This window comes from Microtus ochrogaster, chromosome 4, assembly GCF_000317375.1.
Source record: "Microtus ochrogaster isolate Prairie Vole_2 chromosome 4, MicOch1.0, whole genome shotgun sequence".
NCBI lineage: Eukaryota > Metazoa > Chordata > Mammalia > Rodentia > Cricetidae > Microtus > Microtus ochrogaster.
The window spans coordinates 14,840,471-14,857,551 of NC_022011.1; the positions used below are offsets into that span (position 1 = coordinate 14,840,471).

General features: G+C 53.8%; 1 protein-coding gene across 5 annotated transcripts in view; it reads right to left on the reverse strand.

Annotated features, from left to right (window-relative positions):
* Slc12a3 (solute carrier family 12 member 3) overlaps nucleotides 1-16,839 on the reverse strand; it is a 34,611-nt gene extending 17,772 nt beyond the window's left edge. For 3 of the 5 annotated variants that reach the window (XM_005345609.3, XM_005345608.3, XM_005345606.3), the window contains exons 1-17: nucleotides 16,564-16,839; nucleotides 15,549-15,695; nucleotides 14,112-14,187; nucleotides 12,282-12,377; nucleotides 11,911-12,050; nucleotides 11,489-11,599; nucleotides 10,514-10,625; nucleotides 10,181-10,311; nucleotides 8,163-8,247; nucleotides 7,343-7,497; nucleotides 7,024-7,131; nucleotides 6,580-6,703; nucleotides 4,962-5,063; nucleotides 3,935-4,090; nucleotides 3,121-3,220; nucleotides 2,145-2,256; nucleotides 1,601-1,741 (exon numbers count right to left, since the gene is read on the reverse strand). In XM_005345609.3, coding sequence (XP_005345666.1) covers nucleotides 1,601-1,741; nucleotides 2,145-2,256; nucleotides 3,121-3,220; nucleotides 3,935-4,090; nucleotides 4,962-5,063; nucleotides 6,580-6,703; nucleotides 7,024-7,131; nucleotides 7,343-7,497; nucleotides 8,163-8,247; nucleotides 10,181-10,311; nucleotides 10,514-10,625; nucleotides 11,489-11,599; nucleotides 11,911-12,050; nucleotides 12,282-12,377; nucleotides 14,112-14,187; nucleotides 15,549-15,695; nucleotides 16,564-16,839 — 2,172 coding nt within the window. The remainder of the gene's footprint in view (nucleotides 1-1,600; nucleotides 1,742-2,144; nucleotides 2,257-3,120; nucleotides 3,221-3,934; nucleotides 4,091-4,961; nucleotides 5,064-6,579; nucleotides 6,704-7,023; nucleotides 7,132-7,342; nucleotides 7,498-8,162; nucleotides 8,248-10,180; nucleotides 10,312-10,513; nucleotides 10,626-11,488; nucleotides 11,600-11,910; nucleotides 12,051-12,281; nucleotides 12,378-14,111; nucleotides 14,188-15,548; nucleotides 15,696-16,563) is intronic. The other 2 variants (XM_005345610.3, XM_005345607.3) reach the window with 1 other exon arrangement.
* Between the last annotated feature and the right edge of the window lie 242 nt (nucleotides 16,840-17,081).

Genomic DNA, 17,081 nt, shown 5'->3' on the forward strand with positions numbered 1-17,081 from the left:
GGGTGAAATCAATACAACAAATTGACCATTTTAGAGTAGGCTATGGTGGCTCATGCCTTTAACTCCCAACACTAGAGAGGCAGAGACAGGTAGATCTCTGTGAATTTGAGGCTAGCCTGGAGGTCTACATAGACAGTTCCAGTTAGCCAGGGCTACACGGTGAGACCCTGTCTCCAAAATAAATTAATCATTTAAAATTATACAATTCAAAACAAATAAATGCAAATCCATATATCTATATATAGATATCAAGCTGGGCATGGTATACAAGCCTCTAGTCCCAGCTACCAGGAGGCCGAGGCAGACAAGGGTTTGCTCAGTGGTAGAGCACTTGTTTAGCACTGTACCTGGTCCCAAGTACCACTACCCCATCCCCCCCCACTCCCAACCCCCAAGAGCTAAGTCAGGAGGACCTTTGCCTTTGCGTGAGCCTGAGGAAACAGACTCACCAGGAATGTGGGGCAGAAGCTCGTGTGCTCTGCATAACAATTACTGTCTCAAGCAAAACAGAAACCCACAAAACCGAAGAAGGAGGAGGAGGAGAAGCAGGAGGAGGAGGAGGTGGAGGAGGAGGAAGAAAAAGAAGAAGAAGAAGAAGAAGAGGAGGAGAAAGAAAAGCAACTGTGCACTTCACTATGCCATCTTCTCTATCTACTTCTAAAATCTAAAGTGTTCTCTGAACCCCTCCTCAAAAGAGACCTCACACATTTTTGTGTTTTTTTTTTTCATGTTGAGAGACAGTTAACACCATTGAAAAGGATGCTCAGATGCTCCACACAGAAATGTGGAGCAGTAAATCCATTGCCCAGTGGAACGTTAATCTGAGAGATGGTTACACACCACTGTGTGGGTCCACATATACAAACGTGTCCCTTTATGGTTACACACTGCTGTGTGTGTCCACATACACAAGCGTGTCCCTTTGTGATTACACACTGCTGTGTGTGTCCACATACACAAGCGTGTCCCTTTGTGGTTACACACTGCTGTGTGTTGTCCACATACGCAAACGTGTCCCTTTGTGGTTACACACTGCTGTGTGTGTCCACATACGCAAACGTGTCCCTTTATGGTTTTCACTTATCCTAAATGTAAGTTATATTTGACAAATTAAACGGGAGGAAGGGTTCAAGTCACAAGGGCCTGAACTTCCAGCTACCTAGGAGGATGAAACAGCAGGATTGCAAGCCCCAACCGGCCTGGGCTGCAGAGTGAGTTCAAGACCAGCCTGGACAGGTTAGTGAACCTTAGTCTCAAACACTATCTTTTAAGTAAAAAGGGCTCTGTGGATAGAGTTCAAAGGTAGAGCTACTACCTAATAGGCACTCAGGCCCTGGACTCAATCCCAGCACTGCCAAAAACTAAAACTAAACTAAATTTAACTAAAATAAAATAAAACAAAACAGAAACCGGATCTGGGTAAAGCCACAGACTCCCCACAGGTTCCCAGAGGTCCTGGGCATTCTTGAACCTGCAGAGCTTGAGACAAGCAAGTGGAGGACTCCGGCTGCAACCACTGAAGCTTAAACTAGACTCGAGCGTCCAGCCTTGCAAGCTGCCTCTCTCTAAATAAGTCCTGTAGGAAGCCTGGCCAGGGCACCTGCATGAGAGTCTGGACCCCGCTTCGGAGGTCCTCAGCAATGACGTCCGAGTAGAAGGCTTTGATCTTCCTCTTGTTCAGCCACTTGGTGTGCCCACTGGCTATGTGCTGCAGCTCGGGTACTCTCTGCTTTCGGGGTCCCTGTGGGTGAGGGACAGGTGGTATCAGGGCCTGACTCAGGCTTTCTCCTATCCTAGAGGCTCCCCTGAGATTCAGAAGCGCCTAGAGGTGTTCTTGGTTAGAGTAGGGGCGGGGAAGGAAAAGAGGAAGGGAAACTAGAGGTAGTGACTCTTGGGTAAAGGTAAGGCCACCTCAGCTACACAGTGAACTTGAACTAGCCTGGGCTTCACAAGACTATGGTCCTAAAAGAGAGGCCTGGCCAGACTCTGATGGCTCCACTTGCCCTGCCCATCCTGTCCCTTGGCAGACATTAATCCAGGTCTAGTCCCCTGTCCCCTATCTTCCCCATCCCTGTCTCCCAACTCCCCGCCAGGGTACCAATGTTCCTCCCAACCCTCCACACCCCCCCACCCCAAACACTCACAATGAGCACATGGCCACAGATCATCAGACTTAGGTTCTGGGTAAATGTGCTCACAAAGTCCACCAGAGCGGGGCGGAAGTTGGGGGGTCCCGTGAGCACCAGGCATTGGGGGCTAGGAAAAGAGGGGACATGGCATGAGGCATCAGGAGAGAGCCCTTAGGGCTTTCATGCTAAAGGTAGGTGCCCCTGCACTCCTGAATCCTGATGGCCCAGGGTGAGACTGTGTGCACCAGGACACATTTTCCCAGCTGTGACTCAAGGGGTCTTTCAGGTGTTTTTGACATCATGAGACTAAGTCTCCTTGTCCTTCTTGCTCAGGCCATCAGACTCGGCAGCCTACAGACTTGCTTTGCCCTACTAAGCCCAGCGTGGCAAAAGCAGAGTAGAGATGAGTCACAAGGAAGCCATTGTTGACAAACTCACTGTACCTTGGCCAGAAGCCTGAACCTTTGTGTTGAGAGGCAACACAGGCCTGCCATTAAGCAGCCCTGCCAATCACAGCCAGACTCATTGGTTCATTTACCAGCTGGGCAAACAGGGATAGTTAACATCTCCAAACTTCGTTTGTCCTTGCCTGTGTCTGAGGTCTCAGGGGTTTGTCATGAGTGTCTGGGTCACAGGAGGTACCGCATGAATAAATATGATTATATTACGGTCAAGTGGGAGGAAGATGGAAGGTGAACAACCCCCCGTCGCCATTGGGAACCAGCTCTGGATAACCAGGCTGATCACTCCTGGCATCCCAGGATTGTGTCCTGGGAATTGCACCAAGTGACCCTGATGGCAGAGCGGCTTCCTCTGTGGAAATGGAGACACGAGGACCTCTTCCTTGCTTTGTCCCTGTCAGGCAATGTCAAGCCTAGCCATCCAGTGGTCATCAGCTCTTCCACCTCGGGGCTCCTACCATCCTGGATCTACCAGAGCAGAGGAACACGGCTAGGTCCCGCCTCCCAGGAGGCCCAGAAACCTCGCTCACCGGTAGTTTTTGATGTGGTCCTCCACCTCATTGAGGCCCATGTTGTAGCTCAGGGCGAGGTTGTAGGAGTGAGCCTGCACCGAGGAGCCCCAGTTCACCTCTGAGGGCAGAAAGGAGACAGCAAGACTCAAAACTGCAGGAAGCAGCCAGCCAGATGGGGGACCAGGGAATGTCTACCTTTCTTAGGCCCAGAGGACGTTGGGAGCAAAGCCACAGACAGTTGGACAGCTGGCAGCTCTATCTATTACGTGCAGGTATAGAGCCAAGTGCTGCATGTGGTCCCCTAGTTCAAGGTTGTAGCAAAGTCTTAAACTCCCACTCAAAAACAGCCCTCCAGCCGGGCCCGGGAGGCAGAGGCAGGCGGATCTCTGTGAGGTCGAGACCAGCCTGGTCTACAGAGCTAGTTCCAGGACAGGCTCCAAAGCCACAGAGAAACCCTGTCTCGAAAAACCAAAAAAAAAAAAAAAAAAAAAAGCAGCCCTCCAAGAGGACCCAGAAGGCCAGGCTCAGATGTAGAGTTCTAGGGTTATCTCCCTCAGACCAAAGTCAGCTACATGCAGGTAGACCATCTTTCTCAGTGCCTACCCTCACACAGCCCCCCTGGCCTGGATGGACAGGTAAGCCCCTCTAGGAATCTGACAGGGGTCTGGCCCCGAGTGGTCATGTTCCTTTGAGCCCCTGGTTCAGGAAGGCTCAGGTGGAGGCCAGCCTGAGTCCCATTTAAGGACAAGGCTCCAGATGGGATGAGGAACTGGCCTTGCTGCACGGCTGCCCAGGTGGGGAGCTGAGCCCCCGGGGAACCACGGCCACACACCTGGCTTCTTGTAGATCACGTAGAGCAGGAGGAAGAGGACGAGTCCGATGGCAATGAGAGCCGCCCACCAGGTAAGCAGGAACATGATGACCACTGAGATCACTGCCCCGAATAGCGCTGCCCACTTGCTGTAGTATTGGAAGGAGGGTCTCCATCCTGGGCAGGAGTAAGGTCAGTGCATCTGCCCGTGCTCAGGGCCTTCTTCTTCCCAGAGCTGCAGCCACGCCCATGCTGCCGTCCTAGCCTATACCCACTAGCCGGGAATTCCGAGGGCCCCACCAGCCTTGGCTCCAGGGGTGGGCTAGGGAGGCTCCAGGGTGTACCACAGTCTGGCCTGTAGGGCATTTGTTTCACCATGGTGGCAAGCTATACCAGGAAGGGAACTTCTGGCCCTGGCCAAACATAGCCCCAACGTCAGCAACAGTGCCACCTCCCAAAGGTTCTGTGGAGCCCAGGGAATTAAAAAGATGGAGGGAGACTTGAGTCCGCCTGACTTTGTGCCAGGTTAGGGCCACTGCTAGTGAGCACTGTACCATGGCACATGTCTGAGTGTGCCGGGCATACTGCGGTCTGTATGGAAAGTGTTGGAATAACAGGCCCATTGAAGATCTGGGAGTCACTAGCCAAACTCTTCCTCTACGCTCTTTACTGCCATCTGCTAGAAGGCTTTAGCAAGAGCCCGGAAATCTGTGAAATTTAATGGTTACAGTCTAAACAGCGCCCCCTAGAGGTGAGCCGTGAACAAATGGCTGCAACTTCTGGGACTGGGAAATTCGTCCCTTTCTGGGGAATCAGGCTTCTGACTCGGAAGAAACTGGCGAAGAGTGGAACTAAAAAAATTTCCGTGGCCTGTAAAGGATGCACTGTGTTCGGCAAAGGATGGCTGGCTTTGTCGGGGTACAGACATTCCCTTCATGTAGTTTTAAATTAAGGTTGCTTCGGTCAGCTCATCTGCATCCCCTACCCTCCTGTCTCCCCCACCGCCCCTCTGCACCTCTTCCAGTGGTGGGGGGGCGGGTCTGCTTACCTGGTGAGTTGGTGATGGAGGCGTGGAAGCAGCTGAAGTTGATGAGGGCATAGGAGCAGAGGAAGAAGTTGGAAATGATGGGGGCAATGGTGTTGAGCTCAGCTTCAAAAACCCAGGGAGAGAGGGGCAGCATGTTGGGCTCCACCACAGGAGCTGCCTGGCACCTAAGCCCGTAGGGTAGCCTCTGGCACAGCCAGGCCTTGCTACTCAGTCAGATCAACCTTCTCATCTGGGCAGCGAGTCCTTTCCCCACGAAGTTTAAAGGGAACCGAGGGAGCCAGCAAGATCACTCAGCTGGTAAAGACCCTTGCCGCCAAGATGGCCTGAGTTAGAGCTTTGGGACCCATGGGGTGGAAGGAGGGAACCCCTATAAGTTGTCTGCTGACCCTCACATATGACCCCCTCCAAAGATAACAGATGTAATAAAAATCTTTAGAAGAAGGCAGAAGACAGTGGGGACGGGCTCTGCCAGGCTATACTTTTGGACCACAAATTAATATAAGGAATACATTTGGCAACGTGAGCTAGGACCCCTGAGGTGATTCTCAGCCTTCCTCATGCTGCAACCCTTTAAGACAGTTCCTCATGTTGTGGGGACTCCTAACATAACATTCTTTCATCGCTACTTCGTAACTCTAATTTTGCTACAGCCAGTTGACTAGACTTCTCTATCCCCTAGGTGAGAAACTTCTTCATACAATGTGGGATCTAGTGTCTAGAATCTTCCCTTGGGTGACAGCAACCAGACGATTAGGGCAAATGTTATGAGTGGGTGCCTGATGGAGCCAGCCTGAGCAGCAGGGATCTGGCTGTAGCAGGAAGGGTGCCTTTGAGTGGAGCCTCCACAGCGTCCATGACTCCACTTCTGCATAGGGAGCGGGGCAGCGGATGGCATGTCGTGGTGCCGTCACTTTTCCTCCTTCAATGAATTGTTTCCCTGGCTGAGTTAGCCAGGCTATGTTGGGTATGTGTACCTGTGGGGGTTGCGCCATCACACACAGGCTGGCTTTCTGCCCATCTGTGGCTCACTCTTGCCCCTACTCTACAGATGAGCAAACTGTGACTCAGAGAAATGACTTATCCACAGCCACACAGCAGGTACAGGGCAAAGCCAGTAGAAGCCAGTCAACCTAACTGTTATCTGGGCACTTTTTCCTGGGGTGAGAGGCTGGCTGGCTTTGTCTAGTTTATGCATCTGCAAAGGGTTGAACTAGCCAGTTATATCCGCTAGGCTCATCTCCACAGCTATCCTGGGGGTGGGATGATGTCCCACCTGTCAGGACACTGGAATGCAGAGGCAGGAAAGGCAGAGAAGGTCCCCTCTAAGTGTATAATGGCCCACTACCTGGAGTGGCTTCGTGGCCGCCCTCTCTGGAGGTGGGGAAGGATCACGAGGCTTTTCCAAAGGCCCTCCAGGCAGGCCTTCACCCACTCAAGGGTTACTCAGTGGAGTTGGGATGTGGCTTGGTGGTAAAACAAGTGTTCAGTATGTGCATGGCCCTAGTTAGCTCCATTCCCACCACCAACCAAGTGCTATTCACAGAGTGCCCAGTGACACCAGGGTTAATAGGAGTGAATCCTAGGACCTTCCCAGAAGCCTGGGGAAGGAGCCTCTTACCAATGATTATGAAGGCCACCGCGATGATGTACGCCAGCAGGTAGCCACGCACAGGCTCCTTGTTCTTGCCATAGCCTTTGCCAAAGAAGCCAATCAGTGGGTACAGCTGGTCTTGGCAAAGGCACTGTGGACAGTATATCACACTCAAGCCCTTGCTGGGACCTGTCCCGTTCCCCTTCCCCGGGCCACCTGTACTCCTGACATGGTGTGGCCCACTCTCTGACCTCTGCAGATTTCTGTTTCTGGGAACCAGGGAAAATCCAGCCGTCTCCTCACTTGGAGACAGAGCTGTTTCCTTAAAGAGTTTGTTAGCCTGTCCCTTTCCCTCTACCCAGATCCATATCACACGACACCCTGAGGCTTCACAGCAGCCTAGGAATCTGCCTACTAGGTGCTCGCCAGCAGTAACCCGCCACTCCCAGCGGCCTCTTTCTGCAACCTTACCTGGAAGACCTTGGCAGCAGAGACAAGACAGGCCAAGGCAGAGGACAGGGTGGCCCCAAAGATACCAGCTGTGATCAGGGGTGCGAAGGCAGACACCATGCTCATGGTCTGTGGGAATGGTAGGAGGCTGAGCTAGAAACCTTATTGTGTACCCCTTCCCTGCAGCAGTCAATGGTCCTGACATCGAACACCCAGCGGGGCCCGAGGCCTACTCATAGGCAGGAGGTGGGGATGAGAGCCCTACGTGGGCAATAACTTCCCGCAGTCTCCTCTACCTCTCTAGCCTCGAGTGCCCTTCAGCCGGGCCCACCACTTGTACCTGGTAGTAGTTAATGAGGCCATAGCGGCAGCTGTGCCGCTGGGAACAGTCGGTGAAGTTCCAGCCATAGCCACAAGCCAGCCCTTCGCAGGTGCCTGGGCCCGGAGTCACTGTGTCATTCAGGTCCCCAGAGGCATCTCTCACCACACAGGAGCCTGAGAGGAAATAGGTGTGTGTTGAGGGGTGTGTGTGTGTGTGTGTGTGTGTGTGCTTGTGTGTGTGTGTGCTTGTGTGTGTGTGTGTGTGTGTGTCTTTTCTTCCCTTCTGTCCTTTGCTTTACCCTCCTCTTCCATCCCCCAAAGCCAGGCACCTCTGCCAAGGAGGAGACACTGTGGACAGGCTGGCTCCTCCTTTATCCCGTGACAGTATTAATGGCACCGGCAAGCATGGGTGTCTTTTGTTGTACCTGACGATCTGAGCAAGGCAGTTCTCTTGTTGTTGTTGCCCCCTCTAAACCCAGGCAGGAAGACCTGCAGGGACCTGCCTAATGTCCTTAAAGCAGAGACCTGGCTCTTGAGCCCCTGGTGCCTATAGAAAAGTCCAAGTCCCCTGGCCACCTGTGCAGCTTGCCTCAAAGGTGAGTACTGGAAGCAAGAGCACCCCGAGACTCGAGGAGGATGTTTCCCTGGTCTGGCTTCCCTCACCATGAAGGCGCTCTGTCACTGTAGAGGGGACAGATCCCACAGGACCAGGGCTCAAGGGCCTCGCTGCCTAGCTCCCTCTGTTAGAAGCCAGCCCCACACAGTAGCCCCCTTCAGCCTTACTACAGAGCAGATCCTCTCCTCTCTTTCCCACCATCCGTGCTTTGCCGGCTACTCACCAATAGTAGCCGAGATGGCGAGGTAGGAGATGGTGGTCCAGAAAATGGCCATGAGTGTTCCCTTAGGGATGGCTACAGCAGGGTCCTGTGGGAAGGCATGGTATTGTCAGGCAGCCTGGGGCATTCCTTTGGGCCTCGGTGCCTTGGCAGAAGCCGGGGTGGGCAACAGACCCTAAGCTTGGACCCCCAGAACCAGTCCAGTCCTGGAAGAAGAAGGCCCATGACTGAGGACCAACAAGACAGCCATCACCCTGTGGCCCCAGGGTTGAAATGGATGAAGATGTGAAACCTCATTGGCTCAATATCCAACCCGCAGGGGACCCTTGGCACAGCTCGCTGTGGGTAGCAGGGAGACCCGTGCCTGGCTCTCCACCTCAGGCTTATCTGTGAGCAGTGGCAGCAGCCACCCACAGCTGGAAATTGATGAATCATTCGGCCAGCCCCGGACCCTGTTTACCTCACTGAGTCACGGGAAATCACCACTAGCTGATTAATGTGTCTGGCTCTCCAGCAATAAGGAGACAGAAGACATGCCCCAAACATTCTCCTGCTCCAAGAAAGAGATTTCTCCCAATAATAATGACACTCCTTACCCCTCACCCTCACCCCATCCACCCACACACAGGTCATAGCCTCCTCCTAGGCACTTTCTCCAACAGAACTTCCTGAGACGGCCTATGCGATCCCACCCAGCTAGTGAGGAACCGCGGGGAGCAGGGTGTGAGGAGGGCGCCAACCTCTGGAGCCCGCCCACAGTGCTGACCCACACTCCCACAGCCTCAGACACCAGGACCTGGAACCTGAGCAGGGGCACAGGCTACTTTTCTACAGTTTCCTGTGGAGAGGCAATAACTGCTCCCCCCAGGAGACACAGACCCCAACCCAGGGGGAAGGCCACATCTGCCACGAACTAATTGTCTGCAAACTTCCTCATACTCTGTGGGCCCAGTAGATAGGTCGCAATGTGGAAAGGAGACGCAGGCCTAAGGACAGAGGATATAACAAAGGTACCACCCCACCGCGATCTGAGAGACATGCTGGCCCTGATACTGAATAATGGGGACGGAGGCTTGGTGACAGTGACAGTTATTGGGGCTTTAGAGGATTCAGGCTGTCTAAACACAGACCAGGCCTAAGGATGACCTGCGGGTAGGTACTCCTGAGGATAGGCACCCTGAGGGTAGGTACTTTCGAGGGTAGGCACCCCAGGCATCTTGCAGCTGCTTTCTTGAGAACAGTGCGATAAGCAAGCATTCTGGTCCCCTGGCCTCACTGGGAGATCCAGGCCTAGCCAGCCGGGCAGGCTGCTTTCTGTGTTGTCTCCAGGAATAACTGGGCTTACTTGCTCTTGGTTTTGGTTTGGTTTTCGGCCCGGATGGCTCTGAACTCATTGTGGAGGCAAGAATAATCTTCAATTTTCCTGATCCTCCTGCCTCAGCTTTAGGAAGACTGGGATTCTGGGCCTGAGCCACCACGCCTCACTTGCCCAGTTCTTAATTCTGTGAGAAGCATGACTTGGGGAGCACCTCCAAGGAGAAGGAGACCAAGGTCAGAGGCAGCTCTGAGTTGAACACGATGCCAGGCATGTCACTGGCTCCCTGGCTGGCACAGCACCATCTCTTTGGTTTCTATAGGCAAAGGCCCTCCCATTGTCTCAATGCACAGCTCTTGGCTCTGCCGCTTTGAGTTCACTCCGCCACCATTCAGTCAACAAACACACTGAATGCCTAGCTTGTGTCTGACTCTAAGCAGGAAATGGAGACAGACACTGGCTGACACCTTACACTGGGAACACACCGTGCAGGATGGAAGGCCTGGGAAAGCTGTTGCAGGAAAGATTGCAAGGGGCACAGAACTTTGCAGAGTAACAAGAACAGGACATACTAGGTCTCTTAGTTAAAAGCCTGTCATGAGTAAATTAGTCTTCCGGGCAGAGCTGGGGTTGCTGGGAATGATGGCAGGGTTCAGGGATGCATGTCCTCTGTGGTGCCAGACAGTAAGGATGGGGCTCTGCTCACCTTAAGGTCCCCAGAGATATTGGCTCCTGCCAGAATGCCCGTGGCCGAAGGGAAGAAGATGGAGAACATCCCGAAGAAGCTGCCATCAATACCTCTCCAGTCAGGCACTAAGTTCTGAACAAAAATGTCCCCTGGAAAACCAGTGCCCAAGTCAGAGCCACCCAGAGGGTTTGTTCACCTAGCTGGGCCCTGTTGAACCAGAAATCGGCTCCCCAAAGCCTCTGGCCCTGGGAGAAGAAGATCTCAGCCCCTCGCGTCCATTTAATGAGTCAGATGCACAGACCAACTGTCCCCAACCACAGAACCACTGTCAGGGCTCCTGACTTCACATACCGTGGTAGCTGTAGAAGCCTTTGGAGGCCTTGTCTTCAGATGCTGGAATTAGTGTCCCCACCAGATAGTTGGCAAAGGAGACCATGATGACAAGAAAGAACAGCACCTGGGCCTGGAGCAAAGGACACCGAAGGTCAGATGATCCGGCCTTCAGGGGCCTGCCACGGTCCCTCATTCTAACCACAAAACTATTTCTTCATCTCAGTCAGACAGTGAGGCGTCAGGGACATGGCAGTGAGCAGGATGGTCTGAGATTAGAAACAGGCTGTGGTGGGATCAGGCTGGGGGCCTGGAGCAGCATCTCCCAGCCACAGACACTCAGAAGGGTGAGTTAACCACAGAACCACCTGAGCCGGGAGGCCAGTAAGCAACACGGAGAAGAGAAACATCAGGCTCACACCCCTCCCAGATTGAAGGCTCCCTTCTGGTCCAGCCCACTGGCTGTAACCCAGCAATTCTTCTCATGTATGAAACCGCTGACATTTGGCTGGATACATGGACACAGGAGTTAGCAGGATCAAAGAGCACATTTTCCTGCCTCCCTTGCAGCTATGTACAGCTACAAGATCAGGTTATGGCCAATGGGGTGTGAGCAGGAGTGATATGTTCAACTTCTGACTTGAGCCTAAAAGTATGGGGTAGGGAATCCCTCCTTTCCTTTTGCCCTTCCCCTTTCCCTCTGCCTGGATCACAGACATGATGGTGGTAGCCAGTGTGGATCAGGCGACTAAGGGCCACACACAGGGATGGAGAGGTCACCGGATGGAAGGAATCCGCATGCCTCTCCCCACCGCTGTGGAAACCAGCATGCTGGCCCTATGCCACACTCTTTGGACGGTTACAGGAGACAGAACAGGGTCTGTCTCAGGGTCTATTTGTCCTAGCAGCAACACCACTGCAGCCCTAGCGGATACACTAAGAAGGGGCAAAGCCAGACCCAAACCCACCCTCTCACGCCCACCACCTCCTCCTCACCTTGGACTCCCACTCCATCCCAGCCAGAGAGATGGCCAGCAGCACGGTGACAGTGACCACGCCAATGATACGGATGTCGTTGATGGGGTCTACAATGGGTGTGCCGTACTCCTGGGGGGAGCAGGCGAGCTGTCTGTCCTGTCTTCACCAGTACTCCTTCAGACCCCCGCCCCGCTTTACTTAGGGCATACCATTAGATGATGTTCCCCACCCCAAGGGCTACCGCATGGGCCTGGACAACATGGATCCTAAAAGGGGTCTTATGGGCATGGTCTGTAGTTAATGAGAATTTTATTGTCACCCAAAGTGACCAGACATAACTTTGGTCAATGGCAGGTAGGATTAGGCAGGAGAAGGAAGGCCTGGTCCAGTGTGAGAAGCAGTATGGAGAAGCTCCCTCTGCCCCAGGTCTGGCCCCTCACCTGAAGCAGGTCCCGGACAGTCTCGGCAAAGCCCACAGTGTGCATGGCCGTACCCACAGCATTGGCAAAGGCGAAGATGAGGCCAATGGAGCCCCCCAGCTCTGGGCCCAGACTCCGGGAGATAAGGAAGTAGGTGCCACCTAGCAGGGTCAGAGCAGGGAGCCAGAGAAAGAACAGGGTGTTGCAAGGGGCGGGCAGGACCAAGGGCCACAGGGCAGGCAACTGAGACCATCTTGAGAAGGAGAGAGCTCCCACAAGGTCCCATCTGGAGCCATATGGGCATTATGGGGTACACCCGGGGTGAGGAGGCAGCTCAGAGATCCAGAGCAAAAGCAAGCGTCCAGGTGAAGATTACTCCGGGGAGAACGCACCTGACTTGACCTTGCCATTGGTGGAGATGGCCGAGATGGAAAGGCCTGTGATGGATGTCACCATGACCGACAGCAGGATGATAAGCCAGGTGAGCACTGTGGGGGAGAATGCGAACACCCCAAAACTCAATAAACACATTTCTCAGGTGAGACTCCATGGAGAAACCCGAGTCAGCCCCCCAGGTTCCCATGTGACCTGAGTCCCTTTCCTTCTCTGAGCCTCAGTTCTGAGCCTGAGAAACAATGGGTCTCAGCCAGACCTGTCACCCCAGCATTTGGAGGTAGAGAGTTCAAGGCCAGCCTGGGCAATACAGAGAAAGACCCTGTGTCAAAACAGAAACAAGGAGCTGTGCTTGGTGATACATCTTTAATCCCAGCATTCAGGAGGCAGAAGCAGGCAGTTCTCTGGGAAATCTAGGCCAGCCTGGTCTATAGAGAGAGTTCTAGAACAACCAAGTTTACATAGAGAGACCCTGCTTCAAACAACAACCCCCTTACAAAAACACCAAAATCAAAACCAGTAATAACACCTGGGTGTGGTGGCGCACGCTTTTAATCCCAGCTCTCAGGAGGCAGAGGCAGGCGGATCTCTGTGAGTTTGAGGCCCAGCCTGGTCTACAGAGCTAGTTCCAGGACAGCTAGGGGTACACGGAGAAACCTTGTCTCAGAAAACAAACAAATGAAATAGTAATAAGTACTGGGATGTAGCTAGGTTGGGAGTCCTGGGTTCAAGTCCTAGCACCACTTAACCCAGGTCTGATGGCACACACTTTTAATCCTAGCCCTTGGGATGCGACAGCTAGAAATCTAAGGTTCTCCTTAGTTACATTCTGAGTTTGAGACCTGGGGTATACACGACTTCTGTCTCAAAATGAAAACTAAGAGATACGGCAGCTGGGAAATGGTAGCTAAGTGCTCAGTAAGTATAAACCCTCCACAACCCACACAAAAGTCCTAGGTATGGTGGCTTGCACCTGTGAGCCCAGTATTGGGAGGGATCCTGGGCTTGCCGACCAATCTACCTAGTTAGTGGGATCCACACCAAAAAAAAGACCCGTCCCAAAGGAGGGGGGTGGTTCCTGAGATGGATGCCTGAGGTTATTCTCTGGCATCTGCACATTCAAATACAAGCGTGTGTGTGTGTGTGTGTGTGTGTGTGTGTGTGTGTGTGCACTTCCCCAGATGAAGTTAAAGCGGGTCTATCTACCTCCTGAGCTAAGTGGGAAGTTCATGTGCCTATGTGTGAATAATGTCCAGGCATGGAAGGGAAGGTATCCACCTTTGTCAACAAAATCAAAGCAAAGTAGTTGCCAGCACCTTCAGGTAGCAAAGGCCATTCTACTGAGCCTTGTGCACTCACAATGGCTCTATAAGGCAGGTACAATCATCAGACCCACTTTCTTCAGGAGAGTGTTTGGAACCTCCACAAGGCTACCTAGCTTGGTGCCGGGCTCAGCATCTCCACCCGGGTCTTCTTTTTCCTGTCCTGGAACTAGCTCTTGTAGACCAGGCTGGTCTCGAACTCCCGGAGATCTGCCTGCCTCTGCCTCCCGAGTGCTGGGACTAAAGGCGTGCGCCACCACCGCCCAGCTCCTAGCACAAATACTCTGAGACAGGCATTGGCTCAGTGGGATCGAGAGACTCACCAAGGAGCCCTGAAACTGGTGACTCTACAGCCAACCGTCCCTCCAGCCCCACCCTCCTCTGCGGCTGATGCCATCTGAGAGCGTGCTGGGAAGGAGAAGGTCTAGCCCCGCTGCCTCTGCAACCCCAGGGGCCTTGGCCGGGAACTCACGCACTTTCCCACCTCCCCCAGGAGGCATCACTCACCAATGCCCGCCTGCGCCGTGATCCAGGGGAGCCGCAGGTAGAGGATCACACCCCAGATGTTGAGCATGCAGCGGATCTGGGAGGGGGTGAGGTGACAGATTTCCTGAGATGCCCAAGGTCAAACCCTCAAGGGCTTGTTCCCAGGCCCGGAGACACCTGATGCATCTGATGCTTTCCGCACCCTGGGATCAGGCTGGCCAGCTTGGGAGCGGGAGAGGCGGACCGGTTTACATCCCACCTCCTCCCCCCTGCCATGGAGGCCTTGAATGGGCTTCAGTCTTCCCATCATTCACCCTGTTCCAAGCCCAAGACCCTGTGTCTGCCAGGTCCTAGCCATTGCCTTGGGCAGCTATCGGGCCAGGCCATGGTATACTGGAAGTGTTGGCACAACGACCCACATGGAGTAGAAATCCAAGCCCAGATTGTTCCCATATTGGAGACATAGCTCGAGGTCATCACTGGGGCTGAAATTCCGAGTGGGAGGGCCTGCTGTGGACTTTGGCTCTGCCAAGTACTAGGACCAGGTAGGGGCATGTGTCCTTCACTCATGAGGTTTCTGGGGTTCTTGTCTGCTGAGATGAAAACCAGGATGAGCCTGGTTCTGGACAACACAGATCAGGACATGCTCCAACCCTGGCTGTGAACCCCCAGAGGTGAATGAAAGCTCTGGTTCTGAGGGAGAAATGGTCACAGTGGGTTTGCGGTATTAGGATCAGAAGCTTGCCCAGGGCAAGCCAGGGCAGGGCTGACGCTTTCTCCTACAGTTCATCCCATCACCTTTATAGAACGCTATAGAGTCTTTCAAAGTCAAGGTCACTTGATTCTTTACTTAAGGCTTAATTATGCTCCAAGCGGTAGCAGGAAACACGCCTCCATTAGGACGCACTCTGGTGTGTGCCGGGGCAGTCAAGGGTTGTGGAGGGGATTGTAGATGTGTTAGTGCTGCCCTCTGGTGGCTCTATGGGGGAATTTCTTCTAATTACTCCCTAGCAGGCATTGATCCAAGAATTTTCACAGCTATAAACCAATTTAATGCTCAATTTTACTGATGAGGAAACTGAGGCAGGGAGTGGCTAGGAAGATTTTCTAAGGCTACGAGATTAGTGAGTATCTAAGCAGAGATCTTCCTAGGGTTGGATCTTGGCCAAGAGCACACAAAATGTTTGGGAAGCCTTCACCAAGTACAACTGGAGGTCACTGTGTTTCTTCTCTTAGTCCCTAGTCCTGACAGTGTCCCCCTAAACAGACTGTGGATGCTTCCTCTCCTCACTTTTGCTCCTGGGATGTCATTGCCACCATCATCATATAATGAAACAGAGGGCCAAACTGAGCCCAAGACCTAACCTGCCCACGAGGATCTGAGAATCAAAGCTGAGGCTGAATGGGGCTCTACCCCCACCCTTTCTTGGCATCAAGTTCCAGTCCACACCCACTCACCATCACCCCCTTGACCCAGCCGAAGCGCACAGGCTCCCCAGGGCTTTTCTCATTGCTGGTGCCCGCTTCGTCCTCCACAAGTCCATCAGTCAGTTCCCGGCCTGGCCGTCCATCAAAGGCCAGGGCATGCAGGTGGCTGCCCTCCTGCTAGGGAAGACCAGCAGAAGTCAGGAAATGGGAGCTGGGGGCTGAGTGTCTGTGTTCAGCCCTACCTGCCCCACTTTGCCACACAGGAAGCCCCTGGACAGCTTCCTAGACACAATGCTGCTTGAAGCTTGGAAAGACACCAAGTCAGCCTTCAGAGGGCTCCTCTCCCTCTAGGGCCGAGGGCTGGGAACTGACACGCTCTCAGTATGAGAAGGGAGACAGATTATTTGACCCTTGGGAGGTGAAGCGGTTTGACTCAGGTCACACCCTGGGTCTCTGGTACAGATGGACTTGAACCCAGGCCGCTACCCCAGCACGACAGGTCTTCTGGTTTTTACTCCTGGGACTGCAGCCCACGCTGGGGCCTTCTGCCCTTTCTTCCCGGCACCTCATCTCAGCATCCCTGTTTCAATGGGGGTCTTGTCCGGCCCCTCCGGAGGGCTGTTCTGAGGCAGAGAGGGGGACTGGGAATTAGGTGAGTCCCTGCTCCTGAGCCAAGAGTAATTCTGTCCACTGTCAATGAGGAAGTGAGGTCACAGGGTTTTGGGTTGTCCAGCTTCCCAGAGAGCAGAGCCAGCAGGCTGATATCTGAGTGGGCCTACCATGCTCCCCTCTTACCGTCTCTCCCAGGGGTGTGCAACTGCACTTGCATGAGCAGCCACGCCATCTTTGGGTCACCAGTGTCTGGGCCATGAGGATTATGTGTGCTCTGAGCTTCACGACACTGGCCGTCCACTAGTTCATTTGAATATCTTGATCCTGGAGGAAGATTCCTAGCCATCTTCCCCACACAGATGACAGAACATGTTGGGTAATCAGACCAGAGTCACACAGCTGGGAAGCGGCCAGTCTCCCAACTCGTACTTACCTTGAGGAACGAATGCAGGTCAGCCAGGGTGGGCCGCACCTTCCGGGGCTCGCCCGGCAGAGCACTGTTAGCGTAGTGTTCATAGGCAGGCACCACGTCGATAGTGTTGTAACCGAAGGTGCGCATGTACAGGGTGCTGCCGTGTGTCAGGTGGCTGGGGTGGCTGCTGTCACCGGCGGCCGGTGGGGGCTCATCGCCCCCCAGCAGGGTGCTGATGGTGAAGCGCCCACTGCACAGAGCATCTCCTGGCATCTCTGTCGCAGGCAGCTCCGCCATGACGACTCTGGGTATCAAGGGTGGGCAAGGACACCAAGGGTGGCTTTATAGGCTGGGCAGAAGGCGGGAGCTTGTCCCAGACTGCCCGTGGCTGGTGAGCAGGGTCTCTGCCAGGAGTGGGAGGCGGAGCAGAGCCAACTGCTGTCCTGCCCCCATTTATTTGATCATTGACACGGGGGGGGGGGGTACTTAGGAGTAGGAGGGCTGGGCTAGCTGCGTCCAGAGGCAGCTCTTCTGAGTCT